A 16,624-nucleotide genomic window follows, 5' to 3' on the forward strand; every position below is an offset into this window, starting at 1 on the left:
GTAGGGATGATAATGTCTATTAGTTGAGTAAAGTGAAAGAAAGTCTTAAAAAAAAAAAACAGAGAGAAGAGAGAACTCTTTTAGTCAACTATTCTAATAAAAAAAAATATTTTTAAAAAAATAAATTTAATGAAGATAATTTGACCTTTTAATCAAGTTAAAAAAGATATATCAAGATTCAAAAAGTTTATTTTAATTTGATTTGATTATGAAATTTTAATCTTGAAATGTTTATATGATTTTTTTTGTGTTTTTAAATGAAAATAAGTTAATATTTAGATTTTAAAGATCTGAAAAATCGAGCTTCATTTTCTGATAATCCAGAAAACATCAACTCCCTTCTCTACAAGGAAGGAAAATTGAACAAAACTATTCAATGACCTTGTCGATTTGACGATATGAATTCCTAAATCCTACAGGCTCCTCACAGCCTTGTCTCAAACACCCAATGGATACGTTATAGGTAAAAAAAATCTTATAGTCAAGAGGGAAATTTAGAGCCCATGATTTGCCACCGCTACCCAACATATCATAAGCATGCAACTAAAGGAACCATGTCCGAAGGTCCGACTAGAATTTCCTCCTCCTCTCTCTCTCACGAGATTAAACCGCTATAACAATCGTGCAATAACTTGTCAAAGCAGCACCAAAAAGCTTTCTGCCCCTGTTTCTCAACGTCCTACCGTCCAGTAGCCATTGTTCACTGCCTAGAATTCGATCCATATTGTATCAATGAAGACCGAAAACCGAAATGAAAACTCGTTGCTTGCTCCAATCACGTTTCTTCCTTTCTTCTTCATTGCCTGTTGCACACTCCCCTCCTCTGCTGACATGCCGTCATTTTACACTGCATATGATTGTTCTCCGTCAGATTCATCATACGATGCAGGATTCCCTGATAGCAAAAGATATAAATTTGATTTTTCATCTGTTTCCAGAGTATATGCCATAGATCCTAGCAACCGTGAAAAACCGAGAATTTCTGCTTGCTTCTTCAGGAAGCAGATCACCTTGCCATTCAGTGTCTCTGATGGCCCCAAGTTCCTTCGACTTTACTTCAAACCAGTCACATATTCAGGGTTAGACGTATCTAAGGCCTTGTTCTCCATCAGCGTTGGTCCGTATACACTAATAACTACTTCAGAGTCATCCTATTCTAAATATTTCCCAAATAGTGATTATGCTATCAGGGAATTCTGTGTCAACACGGATGGCCAGATATTAAATGTAACTTTCACACCCTCGCCAAAGGTTTTGGGTGCCTACGCTTTTTTCAACAAGATTGAGATAGTCTCAATGCCATCAAAGCTTTACATACAAGAAGATGCTCCATTGTCACTTGTAGGAAAGCCTTCTCATTATTCCATGGGGAATTCTAGAGCCCTCGAGATGATGCACCGGATGAACGTGGGAGGAGATGTGATCTCTGAACTAAATGATACTGGCATGTTTCGTCGCTGGACCAGGGATGATGATTATTTCATGAGTGATGATGGAAACACAAGTATTGTTGAATCAGAAGTTGAAGTCAAGTCGAGCTTCCTGGTGCCTGCATACGCTGCTCCACTCCAAGTTTATACCTCTGCCAGGACAATTCTACATACAACAGAAAGCAAATACCGAGCTAGATGGCGGTTCCCGGTTGATTATGGTTTCTATTACCTTGTTAGGCTCCATTTCTGTGAGATTTCTAGAATAATTAATCGAGATGGACAAAGAGTTTTCAGCATTTATATCAACAATCAAACTGCTGAGGATCATACAGATGTTTTCAGTTGGAGCCATGGGGCTGGAATTCCCATTTACAGAGACTACGTTGTGAACTTTTCAAGCTACGGAGAAGGCGTAAAGTATCTATCAATTGCATTGGGAAGTACTGATGGATCATACGCAAAATATGGTAGTCCTATTCTGAATGGGCTAGAAATTTTCAAGTTGTCTGACTTTTCTAACAATCTTGCAGGTCCTCATCCATTTGGGGTCATAGTTTCACCACATCCTCATTTTTCTGTACGAGATGCAGAAAGCTATGATGTGGTGATAGTTGCACGGGTATTCACTGGTCTTCTGCTTGCCTTTTGTGCAATAGGATTTCTAGGCTACAGTTGTTTATTTTCTTCTCGTTCAAATGGGCAGAAAAAATCCTCTAAGGAAGATCAATCATTAGGCTATTGCCGAATTTTTACAATTGCTGAGACAAAGTCAGCAACCAATAATTTTGCAGATGGCTTACTCATTGGCACCGGTGGATTTGGGACGGTCTACAAGGGATCCATTGATGGTGGCATCACAAACGTTGCTATAAAGCGTGCCAATCGAAGTTCACACCAAGGCTTAAAAGAGTTCCAAGCTGAAATCTCAATGCTCTCAAAGCTCAGGCACGGCCACATAGTATCTTTGATCGGATGCTGCACTGAGGAAAAGGAAATGATACTTGTTTACGAGTACATGGCTCAAGGCACGCTACGTGATCATCTCTACAAGACACAGAAACCTCCACTTCCATGGAAGCAGAGGCTTAAGATTTGCATTGGTGCTGCACGAGGGCTGCACTACCTTCACACAGGTGCAAAACATACTATCATCCACCGTGACATCAAGACTACCAACATCTTGTTGGATGAAAAATGGGTGCCAAAAGTTTCAGATTTCGGATTATCAAAACTTGGCCCAAACAACATGACGGACTCTGAGTCACATGTTTCAACCATTGTTAAAGGTAGTTTTGGCTATCTGGATCCGGAGTATTATCGACGTCAAAAACTAACTGAAAAATCTGATGTGTACTCATTCGGGGTTGTGTTGTTTGAGGTTCTATGTGCTAGGCCTGCTGTGATCCCCATGGGAGAAATTGGGGAAGATGAGCACGAGAAAGCGAGTTTAGCTGAGTGGGCATTACATTGCTGCCAAATGGGGACCCTTGATCAGATAATTGATCCATATCTGAAAGGTGAGATAGCTCCCGACTGCTTCAAGACATTCGCAGGCGTAGCAAGGAAATGTTTGGAAGATAGGGGAAGTGAAAGGCCAACAATGGGCGACGTATTATGGAACTTAGAGCTCGCAATGCAGCAACAGGAAGGTGTTGGCCAGCAAGAGGTCAGCAGAGTTCAAAAGGAGGCTAATGGGACAATGAATGGTGATTTGCGCATAATGATCGACAAGCAACGCTGCAGTGGCTTTGATATTTCAGATCCAAACCCAGGGGTGGAGTTTTCTGATATTATGGTTCCGACCGGACGTTGATACTTTCATGTTCATTTTCAACTCCTAGACCACTATATATATGGTAGCATTTTCTCTAGATGTAGTTCCTGTACTAAAAGTCCCTCGTCATCTTGTATTATTTAGGTTGGCATAAACTAAATCCCTTCGAAGAATCATGTTTGTCATGATTTGTAAGGAGGTAATTTCTTTTTTACCTTTTTCTTTTCCAAAAGCATTTCTTTTTCGCATTCATGGGCTCATAAAGTTCAGTCTTAAGAAATATATTAATTAACCAAGTTTTTTCATCTAATCTAACACCTTCTCGAGTTAGAATGATCAGAGCCAATAAGTAGAAATTTCCAATAACCATTCACAGGACCGGAGCACTCAAACAGTAGCATGGAATCGGTGCTAGAATAAAGGAGGCAATTATTTTTTTCTTTTTAGAAAAAGGTAAAACGACTTAAAAATGAGCATCGCAAAGTAGAACAATGGTCAACACGGTAGGATATAGATAGGGTTGCAGCTGCAGCGAGAAAGTAGCTTACCCTCGTGGCGGCAGTTTAGTGGATACTAGATAAAAATCCCACCCTACACGCTATTGGGTTTAATAAGATAGATTTATTTAATTATATAATAAAATAATAATAATAAATAAATAAATCAAATTTAAAAAAAATTAAAAAAAAATGTGATTAACAATAACAAAGCTAAATCTCAAGATAATTCAATGTTAGAGAAAATAGATAGGAGTTTCAACGTGAAAAGTTCTTTTTTGTTTTACTATTTTCATCTTTCAAGATTTAGAAATTTTCTTTTTAATATAAAATTTAATTTTTTAGTTATTGATTTGAAAAAAAAACTATAGATTATAAAGATAGAAAGAGGCCATAAAAAAATCATCGGCTATAGATATTATTATATTTATAATTAATAACTACGTAGCAGCTGATATTAACAAATCAGATGTTGTTTTTAGTGGCAAAACTTAAAATTTGGTTAGTCCAACATCGAATCTAAAATTTATTGAGTTTTTTTTAAATGACAAAATATGGTTATTTTGTTGTTGAAATCAACTCTTGGTTCATAGTGAATGATTGGGTTTAATTTAATTTAATATAGTAGGCAATTAGGCATTATTGATTTGATAAAATGTTTGGCTCTATTTATTTATTTATCCTGCTTTTTGGGCCGCTACACTTTGCAAGCATAAGACAAGAAAAAGGATGATGTGCTCTTTAACTCTTCAGCATATATATGTTTTATTATTATTAATGTGAATGTTTGAATTAGTTTATATATATTTTAATTAATTTTATGAATTTTAAAATTAATAATTATATAAACTTTCAGTTATTTTAAGGTTTATGAGACTCGAACTAGTAATTTTTAAAAAATAAATTTAAAATCTAACTAGTTAACCTATACATATTCTTTATTGTACACTTTTCAAATGATGTAACGCTCCCTCACGAAAGAACGAGGTGATGATATGGTTTAATTCTTACCATTATGCCAATGATCAGTACTTAGCATTAAATTGATGGAAGAACAATTCTTGTGGGTGAAAACGGGAATTTATCATTCTTTTGTGAGAAAAGGGTGAGATTATAAACTGTGCATTGCAATCTTCAACAACAATCGACGACGCAGGACTTAAGGGAGTTGAGAGAGTATCGGAAAATGAGGTTTTCTTCGTAGATATAATTAATAGCTCGTCTCAGATTTATTTTATGATATGGCTTCTGCAATGAGTGAAAAAGAATGACTGGGCATGCAACCTCTCCTTGAAACAAGAGTGTTGCTGTCAATGAAGCTAGAGCCCAGTGAGTGGCTGCAAAGGATTCTTGTCCTTATTGACGTTATAGATGGAGGTCGTCAATGGAGATTAATGAAGATGGAGTGGAAAAATTAGGGCCATGAACACTCTTGAATATGCAGTCAGAGGATGCTGAGAAGTCTGTGTTGCTTACGCGTAGCATTAATGGCTGACAATGGACAGTGATGACCATATAATGATACGTCTCTTCTAAAATTGTATTTAGTAGTCTAATAACAATTGTTTTTTAAATAATTTTTATGTTAAAAATATATATTAATAATATTTTTTATTTTTTAAAAATTATTTTTGATATCAATAAAATATATAAAATATATTAAATTTTTTTAAAAAAAATTAAAAACACGGTTTCCACCGTCTACTCTAAGAGGTTGGTACAGTAAACTGCGGGTATTCCACGATCAGACAAATTTTTGTCAATGTTGTTGAAGTAAACGCTGCGGCGCCAGCAGACAAGCTTGGGACATCTCTCTTGGCAGCTACCATAGTACTCGCGCTTTTGCTGCGAACGAGTTTATAGAATTTATTTTCATTGATTTAAGGACTTTAGGTCAATAAAATTAAAATAAATCAACATTAGTTGTGAAGATAAATTAATAATCTTTCAGAATTAGGAAATGGGCAATAATTTCCTAATTGAGTGGGAAATGAATCCTGGCTAGAGAAACTAGTAAAAAACCATATAAAGCTCGTGCTCAATCTCTATTTTCCTATCCTGTAATGGAATTTACTATAAACTATTTAAAAAAATCATATAAAATAAGTTTTTTTTTTTAATTATGTAATTGAATTTTATTGAAATATCGGGGTTTTAATTATTATTTTTTTAACTCAATCCAAGAAATTAAGATTAATAAATGCATTTAGATAAGTTTAACGCATCTTAAGGGCACTTGTAAGCCTCCATCTATCTTAGCCCTTCAAGAGATAATGGGGTTTGTAGTTTATTTTTCTTTCCATCATCCAAACAACTAGGAGTGCGTGCCCTCTTTTTCTCTTTTATGTGGCTAGGAAGTGATCACCAACTCACCTTAGGAAATTGTTAATCGGGGTTTTAATTATTATTTTTTTAACTCAATCCAAGAAATTAAGATTAATAAATGCATTTAGATAAGTTTAACGCATCTTAAGGGCACTTGTAAGCCTCCATCTATCTTAGCCCTTCAAGAGATAATGGGGTTTGTAGTTTATTTTTCTTTCCATCATCCAAACAACTAGGAGTGCGTGCCCTCTTTTTCTATTTTATGCGGCTAGGAAGTGTTCACCAACTAACCTTAGGAAATTGTTAATCGGACAAAAATATGGAATATTTTTCCGTTAGAAGAATGGTCAGCTCAATAAAAGCGCGTTGAAGGTAGAGTTGATTGCTAATTATATTTGAAATTTCTAAATTAGCCTTTTTTAAAATGAAGTCTATCCTTAATTTTCCAATTTAATTGTTATAAAAATCTTTATAAATAAAGTCTTTTTGTTTTAAAAGTCTTTTGAAAAAATTGAATTGAATTTATTTTTTTATTTTAAATTAATTTTTTTATGATTTTAGATTATTTTGATATATTAATGTGAAAAATAAATTTTAAATAAAAAATATTTTAAAACTGGAATAAAATAAAAAAGATTAATTAGTTATTTCACTAAAAACAAGGATGAAATAATAATTTATTCAAATAAGAAATGGAAATAGATGAAAAGGGAATGATTGTAAGCAAAAGAAGATATTTTATTGAAAATAAATAAATATATGCTGTAATTTTCCTCCTCTTCCACAGAACTGCTAGTCTCATCACATGGTCCCATTGAAAATTGTCAGAATCAGTACAGCTCACGCTGAATTTTCAGAAACTTTGAGACCCATAAAAGGTGTAAAAGAGTGCTGAAAGTAAAATGTTATCCTGCTCGATCGGTAACTAATGGTAAATATTCAATTAATTTTAGTAAATGTAGAGAGCAGTGCTGTGGAGATGAGTAGCTACTTCTGAGGGTGACTATAAGAATAAGCATTTATTTATTTATTTATTTGAGTGGCTAGCAGCTGATTTCAAAGAAGAAACTACATTAATGTCATGGGGCATCTATATTCAAAATAAAACAAGCCATGGATCCAAATTTCTATCCACGAATCTGGATTATTTTCTTTTCTCAATTTGTCTTCTCTGTATATATATTTGTGTGTATTGCACGACCATTTCACTACAAAGTTTACGGTATACTTTTTAGGAAGCATCGCTGTAGGGGTAATAATGTCTGCAAGTTTACTTAGGTCAAAGTTTAAAATAAATAAATTAGAAGTAGAGTTTTTTTTTTTAAAAAAAAAAAAAGCCAACTAAAATGTGATGCTCATCAAAACTCTTTAAATTATTCACGTCACTATCCATGGTTGTTGTTTTTTTACCTCTTAGGTACTTGAATTACATTTTTTTTTTTTTTTTTTGTGGTGGTTTTTTGTGCATGCTCTTGCTTACGTGATGTGACGGGAATTATTCTTGCTTTACATTAATTGCAAATCAATATTACGAGGTAAAATTATAGGTTACGGTTAAAAAAACAAGAATTGATTTTTTTTAAGAAAAAACTTAGTTTTCTTTTTAGTTTACATTGTTCAAGGGACGCTCCTTTCTACACTTTAATCCCTATCGTTTTCAAAATGTACATTTTAATCATGAAATTTTATTTATTTTACATTTAAGTTCATATTAGTTGAGTAAAGTGAAAGAAAGTCTTAAAAAAAAGAGAAGAGAGAAAACTTTTAGCCAACTCTATCCCAATCATAAAAAATATTTTTAAGAAGATAAATTCAATGAAGATAGTTTGACCTTTTAATCAAGTTAGAAAAGGTAGATCAAGATTTAAAAAGTTTATTTTAATTTGATTTGATTTTGAATTTTTAATCTTGAAATATTTATATGATTTTTTTCTGATGAAAATGAGTTAATATTTAGATTTTAAAGATCTGAAAAATCGGGCTTGATTTTCTGATAATCCAAAAAATATCAACTCCCTTCTTTACAAGGACGGAAAATTGAACAAAACTATTCAATGACCCTGTCAATTTGACGATATGAATTCCTAAATCCTACAGACTCCTCCAGAGCCTTGACTCAAACTCCCAATGGATACGTTATAGGTAAAAAAAAAATTCTTAGATAGTCAAGAGGGAAATTTAGAGCCCATGATTTGCCACCGCCATCCAACATATCATAAACATGCAGCTAAAGGAACCATGTCAGAAGGTCTGACTAGAATTTCCTCCTCTCTCTCTCTCTCTCTCTCTCTCTCTCTTACAAGATTAAACCGCTATAACAATCGTGCAAGACTAACTTGTCAAAGCAGCACCAAAAAGCCTTCTGCCCCTGTTTCTCAACGTCCTACCGTCCAGTAGCCATTGTTCGCTGCCTAGAATTCCATTTTGTGTCAATGAAGACCGAAAACCGAAATGAAAACTCGTTGCTTGCTCCAATCACGTTTCTTCCTTTCTTCTTCATAGCCTGTTGCACACTCCCCTCCTCTGCTGACAAGCCGCCCTGTTACATTCCTGCAGATTATTGTTCTCAGCCAGATTCATCACAAGATGCAGGATTCCCTTATAGCAAAAGATATGAAACTGATTTTTCATCTGTTACCAGAGTATATGCCATAGATCCTAGCAACCGTGAAAAACCGAGAATTTCTGCTTGCTTCTTCAATATGCAGTGCACCTTTCAATTCAATGTCTCTGATGGCCCCAAGTTCCTTCGACTTTACTTCAAACCAGTCACATATTTAGGGTTAGACGTATCTAAGGCCTTGTTCTCCATCAGCGTTGGTCCGTATACACTAATGACTACTTCAGAGTCATCCTATTCTAAATATTTCGCAAATAGTGATCATGCTATCAGGGAATTCTGTGTCAACACGGATGGCCAGATGTTAAATGTAACTTTCACCCCCTCGTCAAAGGTTTGGGGTGCCTACGCTTTTGTCAGCAAGATTGAGGTAGTCTCAATGCCATCAAAGCTTTACATACAAGAAGATGCTCCATTGTCACTTGTAGGGCAGCCTTCTCGTTATTCCATGGGGAATTCTAGAGCCCTCGAGATGATGCACCGGATGAACATAGGAGGAGATGTGATCTCTGCTCTAGAAGATACTGGCATGTCTCGTCGCTGGACCAGGGATGATGATTATTTCATGAGTGATGATGGAAACACAAGTATTGTTGAATCAGAAGTTGAAGTCAAGTCGAGCTTACTGGTGCCTGCATATGCTGCTCCACTCCAAGTTTATACCTCTGCCAGGACAATTCTACATACAACAGAAAGCAAATACCGAGCTACATGGCTGTTCCCAGTTGATTATGGTTTCTATTACCTTGTTAGGCTCCATTTCTGTGAGATTTCTAGAGTAATAAAGCGAGATGGACAAAGAGTTTTCAGCATTTATATCAACAATCAAACTGCTGAGGATCATGCAGATGTTTTCAATTGGAGCCATGGGGCTGGAATTCGCACTTACAGAGACTACGTTGTGAACTTTTCAAGCTACGGTGAAGGCGTAAAGAATCTATCAATTGAATTAGGGAGTACTAATGGATCATCTGCAAAATATGGTGGTCCAATTCTGAATGGGCTAGAAATTTTCAAGTTGTCTGACTTTTCTAACAATCTTGCAGGTCCTAATTATCCATTTGGGGCCATAGTTGCACCACATCCTCATTTTTCTGTACGACATGACGCAGAAAGCTATGATGTGGTGATAGTTGCATGGGTATTCACTGGTCTTCTGTTTGCTTTTTATGCAATAGGATTTCTAGGCTGTTGTTTATTTTCTTCTCGTTCAAATGGGCAGAAAAAATCCTCTAAGCAAGACCAATCATTAGGCTATTGCCGAATTTTTACAATTGCTGAGACAAAGTCAGCAACCAATAATTTTGCAGATGGCTTTCTCATTGGCACCGGTGGATTTGGGACCGTCTACAAGGGATCCATTGATGGTGGCATCACAAACGTTGCTGTAAAGCGCGCCAATCGAAGTTCACACCAAGGCTTAAAAGAGTTCCAAGCTGAAATCTCAATGCTCTCAAAGCTCAGGCACGGCCACATAGTATCTTTGATCGGATGCTGCACTGAGGAAAAGGAAATGATACTTGTTTACGAGTACATGGCTCAAGGCACGCTACGTGATCATCTCTACAAGACACAGAAACCTCCACTTCCATGGAAGCAGAGGCTTAAGATTTGCATTGGTGCTGCACGAGGGCTGCACTACCTTCACACAGGTGCAAAACATACTATCATCCACCGTGACATCAAGACTACCAACATCTTGTTGGATGAAAGATGGGTGCCAAAAGTTTCAGATTTCGGATTATCAAAACTTGGCCCAAACGACATGACGGACTCTGAGTCACATGTTTCAACCATTGTTAAAGGTAGTTTTGGCTATCTGGATCCAGAGTATTATCGACGTCAAAAACTAACTGAAAAATCTGATGTGTACTCATTCGGGGTGGTGCTGTTTGAGGTTCTATGTGCTAGGCCTGCTGTGATCCCCATGGGAGAAATTGGGGAAGATGAGCACGAGAAAGCGAGTTTAGCTGAGTGGGCATTACATTGCTGCCAAATGGGGACCCTTGATCAGATAATTGATCCATATCTGAAAGGTGAGATAGCTCCCGACTGCTTCAAGACATTCGCAGGCATAGCAAGGAAATGTTTGGAAGATAGGGGAAGTGAAAGGCCAACAATGGGCGACGTATTATGGAACTTGGAGCTCGCAATGCAGCAACAGGAAGGTGTTGGCCTGCAAGAGGTCAGCAGAGTTCAAAAGGAGGCTGATGGGACAATGAATGGTGATTGGCGCATACTGATCGACAGCCAACACTGCAGTGGCTTTGATATTTCAGATCCAAACGCAGGGGTGGAGTTTTCTGATATTATGGTTCCGACCGGACGTTGACACTTTTATGTTCATTTTCGACTCCAAAACTTTTGAACCACATGATATGGAAATGCTGGTGGAAGATGACTATGTACTAGCCCTATAAGTCTAAATTATTAATGATTAGGATAATCTGTCATAATAAAATCTCTCTTTAAATTATGAATTTATTATCAGTTAATATTAATGTTGTACTAACTTGCCCTTTGTATTTAATAATTATTTAATCATAAGTCATGTTAACGTGCATTATTAAGTATGCTTTAGTGCTTGCTGAATAAGTGATATAAATAAAAGTCTCAAAGTAGTATATATAGAGACTGTGTATAATCTTTTAAGACATAACCTTGAAAGGGTATACCTCGAAAAAGGAGCCTCTTCAACAAAAAATTTGCTTTTCTAATTTCATGTTCTTCGAGCCTTTTTTTCTCTATGTTTTGAATTAGAAGTTTTTATTATTATTTAAAGAAACATGACACTCTAATGAGTAGTTATGAAGTGCCCAGAAGGGTGCCCATATATGTCTCTAAAATTTGATTTCTACCATTATATATATGGTAGAATTTTCTCTAGATGTAGTTCCTGTACTAAAAGTCCCTCGTCATCTTGTATTATTTAGGTTGGCATAAACTAAATCCCTTCGAAGAATCATGTTCTGTCATTTGTAAGGAGGTAATTTCTTTTTTACCCTTTTCTCTTTTCCAAAAGCATTTCTTGTTCGCGTTCATGGGTTCATAAAGTTTAGTCTTAAGATATTAACTAAGTTTTTTCATCTAATCTAACACCTTCTCGAGTTAGAATGATCAGAGCCAATAAGTAGAAATTTCCAATAACCATTCACAGGACAGGAGCACTCAAACAGTAGCATGGAATCGGTGCTAGAATAAAGGAGGCTATTCTTTTTTTCGTTTTTTTTTTTTGAGAAAAAGGTAAAACGACTTAAAAATGAGCATCGCAAAGTAGAACAATGGTCAACACGGTAGGATATAGATAGGGTTGCCGCTGCAGCGAGAAAGTAGCTTACCCTCGTGGCGGCAGTTTAGTGGATACTAGATAAAAATCCCACGCTATTGGGTTTAATAAGATAGATGTATTTAATTATATAATATAATAATAATAATAATAATAAATAAATAAACCGAATTTTTAAAAAAATGTGATAACGATAAAAAGCTAAATCTCAAAATAGATGGGAGTTCCAAATTTGACAAGAGAAGGTTTTTTTGTTTTCAAATGATAAATTGAAGTCTTTTAATATTTTAAAATTTTATTTTTGATACAAAATTTTATTTTTTTATTTTTTATTTAATATTTTAACAAAAAAAAATGGAATTCTAGAGATAATAATAGAGATTGAGAGATGCCACACAAAACCACATCGGTTGCAGATATTGCTATATTCGTAGTTAGCTACGTAGCAGCCCATGTTAAAAACCCAGACACCTTTTTTAGCGGCAAAACTTAAAATCTGGTTAGTCCAACATCCGTATCCTTTAATCCATAATTGCCACCTGCAACCGCGTCCAAGTAATATACGCTATCCATTTCTCTGCTTAAAAAAAAACCCTACTCTTCTACAGCAGTGTGGGAGGAATGCACATTATAAGTTGAATAGAACAGAATTATTTTAGGATTTCTTGGCTTCAAATGACTGCGAGTTTTGGGAGATTATATGGATTTTTTACACTTTGATCCTCCAAGTTAAGAATCCTGTGTGAAAATTTCCTTGAGCTTGATTTTTGTTACAACAAGGTCCCTAAAAGGGGAGCGGATCATGAGTCCTTGCGCATCGCCCTTCGAGAGAAAAAGTCCAGAAGTGGGGTCTCACAGCATGATATCAAGAAGGGAGAGAGAAGAAAGGGGAGAGAGAGTTTTTAGGGTTTCTACGATGCAATAATATGTGGTTTTAGATTCAACAAGGGTTTTTACATGTTTTTAGAATGATTTTAGGTGAAAATATTGTACAAAATGGGTGTAGAGGAGGGTAAATAATAGTAGCCCTCGTTTATTTTGGCAACAAGATGATCACTGGAAGTTGCAGGTTGCAAAATAAAGGTATCGAATTAACCAAAGTTAGCATTGCAATCTTACAACTTAATATTAAAATTGGGTTAATATCATAAAAAAAAAAAAACAAATTGAAAAGAAAAAAAAATAACCAATCTTCAACAAATCCAAATATACAAGAATAAAAAAAAAATCAACAAAAAAAAGTCCAATAAAATAAAACACTTGCAAAGTCTGGTGAAGCTACCAAAACTCGCAAGTCAAATAACGAAGCTTAAATTTAAAAAAAAATTAATTTTGAATGATGAAACCAAAAAAAAAAAATTAAAAGAAAATTGAAGAAAATCATGAAGATCTTTTTCAAAATAAACAATGTCAAATGGTGAAATAAATAATAATAAAAAAAAACAGGTGCAAAAATAATTGATATCAACTTGTGTTAATTTTTTAAACACATGACCTGAGTTGCTAAACGGAAAGTATCTCATCTTGAAAAACCACGAAGCACAACTCTTAACAAATCAAATATTAAAGGATAAAATTAAAAAAAAATAATTATACAAAATAATTAAAAAAAAATAGAAGTTAAGAGGATAAAGACCTAATTTGATATAAAAATAAATAAATTAGGGGACAATCTAGAATTTTGAATTGAAGGGGTAAATTGAAAAGAAAAATTAAATTCAAAAAAGAATCCAAAACAAAAAATAAAAATCAATAGAATGAGGACTAGATTTGAAAAAATAACAAATCACAATCATAGATCCGATGAAGAAATTGAAAACAAATTAAAATTTAATAAAAAAGCCAAAAACAAAAATTAAAAATCAAAACAGATGAAAATCAAAGCTGAAATATTAGTAAATGAGGGGATAATTATGAAATTCTCAATGGTTAACATGAATTTCAATGAGATAAGAGAGAATAAACAAGGGACCATTAGCGACACATCGTCGCCTAAAACACCACACGCGTTATCTCAAACTGGAATGAGGCATCACGACTCTTCTAACACCTCTTGAAAGCTGATGTTCTGTCACTGGACACTGTCATCAAGGAAAATTTATTATTTGTATTAATATTTTATATTTATCAAAATATCAAATTGCCTATAAACCAACTTGATTATAACAAAAAAAAAAGATTTAAAATATAAAAAATCCCCTCAAATCTAGTTTAATAACTTTTGCTCTTAAGATTAATCTAGTCATTTTATTATGTTAAAAGATAAAAATATTTTTTAAAGAAGCCTATAAATGTTAGTTTAATATTATTTTTTTACTTTTTAAGGGTAATTTAGTCATTTTATAATGCTATAAAATATAAGAAGAATGTTTTAACCCAGATTAATTTAATAATAACAAATAAATTCGGGTGAAAAGATTATTTTGTTGTTGAAATCCAAAATTATTTGAGTATTTTTAGAATGATGAAATGGTAATTTTGTTGTTGAAATCAACTCTTGGTTCATGGTGAATGATTGGGCATTTTTACTTTTTTTTAAAAAAAAAATTAATTTAATGTAGTAGGCAATAAGGCATTATTGACTTGGTAAAATGTTTGGCTTTATTTTGTTAGGTTGCTACACTTTGCGAGCATATATAAGCCAAGAAAAGGATGATGTGCTCTTTAACTTTCCAACATACATTTTTCATCTGATGTAACGCTCCCTCTCACGAAAGAACGAGGTGATGATATGGTTTAATTCTTGCCATTAGCATTAAATTGATGAAAGAACAATTCTTGTCGGTGAAAACGGGAATTTATCATTCTTTTGTGAGAAAAGGGTGAGATTAAAAACTCTGTATTGCAATCTTCCTTAACAATCTTCAATAATTGGTTGCAGTTATTTTTATTATTTTTTTTATTAATATGAATATACAAACTTGCACATATTTTAATTAATCTATAAATGTTAAAATTAACAATTATATAAATTTTTAATACCTAAAGTTTGTGATACTCTAATGGGTGCCATTATGGACTTTATAGATGGAGGTCTTCAATAGAGATTGATGAAGATGGAGTGGAAATTAGGGCAGGGCCATGCATGAACACTCTTGAATATGCAGTCAGAGGATGCTGAGAAGTCTCTGTTGCTTACGCGTAGCATTAACGGCTGACAATGGACAGTGATGACCATATAATGAATAATGATACGTCTACTCTAAAAGGATCAGACAAACTTTGTTTAGTTTTTGTCGAGTTGTTGAAGAAAACGTGTGAACAGCAGACAAACTTCTCTTTTCGAAGTTTGAACATCAAGAATCGATAGTGAAAGGATGCTTGAACATTCTATGTTGGAAAAGTGGTTAGTTCTAATCAACCATTGATTCAAAAATGTCAGTATTCTCTTTTTATTATTATTATTATTATTATTATCAACGTAATTCTGAAAAACGAATTTTTTTTAACACATCTCAAAGAATCATGATTGATTTTGAAGTGAGACGTAATTAGCCAAATATAATATTAAAAAAATGATTTTTTTTTTTATGGTTAGTGCTGATGTTTTTTAAGAAAAAAATAATTGATGTTGTACCCAGTAGTATTGTCATTAAATTATTAAAAATCATGCATCTTAGATTGATGAACTATCAATTATCAAACCTCATTCATTATCAAAAAAAAAAAATTGACATCTAATCATTTTTTATAGGTTGCATGAAGAATAATTATTTTGTACAACAAAGGCTATTTTTTTATACTAATTTTGAAAAAACAAGTCAAAATCCAGAAAAATAATGATTTTTTTTTAGGTTGTAAGAAGAATACAAAAAAAAAATTCATTATTTTTGTTAATTTGTGGGACATTGATATTGAGCAAACAATAAATAATAAGATAGAGAATATAAAACTATAAATCCTGATTATGTAGAATTTTTTGTTCAAAATGGTGATATATGGTCAGTGATGAAATTTAAAAACCATTTATTATATATATTTTTATTAACTACTCATTATAAAACTTCTATTATTTTCACACACAAAATGGCGTTTAATCATTATTTTTTGTGAGGTCTCCTGATGATTTCTTATACTAATTTCGAGAATTAATATAAAATTCAAAGTCATGAAAAAATATCTTTTTTTAGGTTGTATGAAAATAAAAATTAATTGTTAATTATTTGCAAATAATTGTTATTGAGAAAATAAAAATAAAAATATAAAATATAAACAAAGAAGAAAGTTAGGTCGAGCGCATCGTGCTTGTGCTCATGGGCCCAACGACAACTAGGCCCGAGCTCCTAGGTTGGAGGCACTTGGTTTTGGAACTTTAAAAATTAAACGAAAAAAGGTTGTCTGTGATGAGCGATGTGTCGTTCGCCAACCATCACCATTGCATGGTGCAACTCTGACATCACTACCTGCAACTTCCAGCGATCATTTTGTTGCCAGAATAAATGAGGGCTGCTATTCTTATACCCTACACCCATTTTGTACAATATTTTGTCCTAAAATCATTCGAAAAACATGCAAAAACCCTTGTTGAATCTCAAAACACATTTTATTGCATCCTAGAAACCCGAAAAACTCTCTTAGCTCTCTCTCTCCCTTTTCTTCTCTCTCCTCCCTCTATATCATGCTTTGAGACCCCATTTCTGGAATTTTTCTCTCGAAGGGCGATGCGCAACGACTAATCCACTCCCCTTC

General features: G+C 33.9%; 2 protein-coding genes across 2 annotated transcripts; both read left to right on the forward strand.

Annotated features, from left to right (window-relative positions):
* Nucleotides 1-544: 544 nt before the first annotated feature.
* Nucleotides 545-3,456, forward strand: LOC118046661 (receptor-like protein kinase FERONIA). Its single transcript, XM_035055635.2, has one exon. The coding sequence runs from the start codon at nt 733-735 to the stop codon at nt 3,244-3,246; it is 2,514 nt and encodes an 837-aa protein (XP_034911526.1). The 5' UTR covers nt 545-732; the 3' UTR covers nt 3,247-3,456.
* A 4,609-nt stretch (nt 3,457-8,065) lies between these two features.
* Nucleotides 8,066-11,181, forward strand: LOC118046651 (receptor-like protein kinase FERONIA). Its single transcript, XM_035055629.2, has one exon. It carries the CDS (start codon nt 8,462-8,464, stop codon nt 10,979-10,981), a length of 2,520 nt encoding a protein of 839 aa, XP_034911520.1. The 5' UTR covers nt 8,066-8,461; the 3' UTR covers nt 10,982-11,181.
* The last annotated feature ends 5,443 nt before the right edge of the window (nt 11,182-16,624 follow it).

This window comes from Populus alba, chromosome 10, assembly GCF_005239225.2.
Source record: "Populus alba chromosome 10, ASM523922v2, whole genome shotgun sequence".
NCBI lineage: Eukaryota > Viridiplantae > Streptophyta > Magnoliopsida > Malpighiales > Salicaceae > Populus > Populus alba.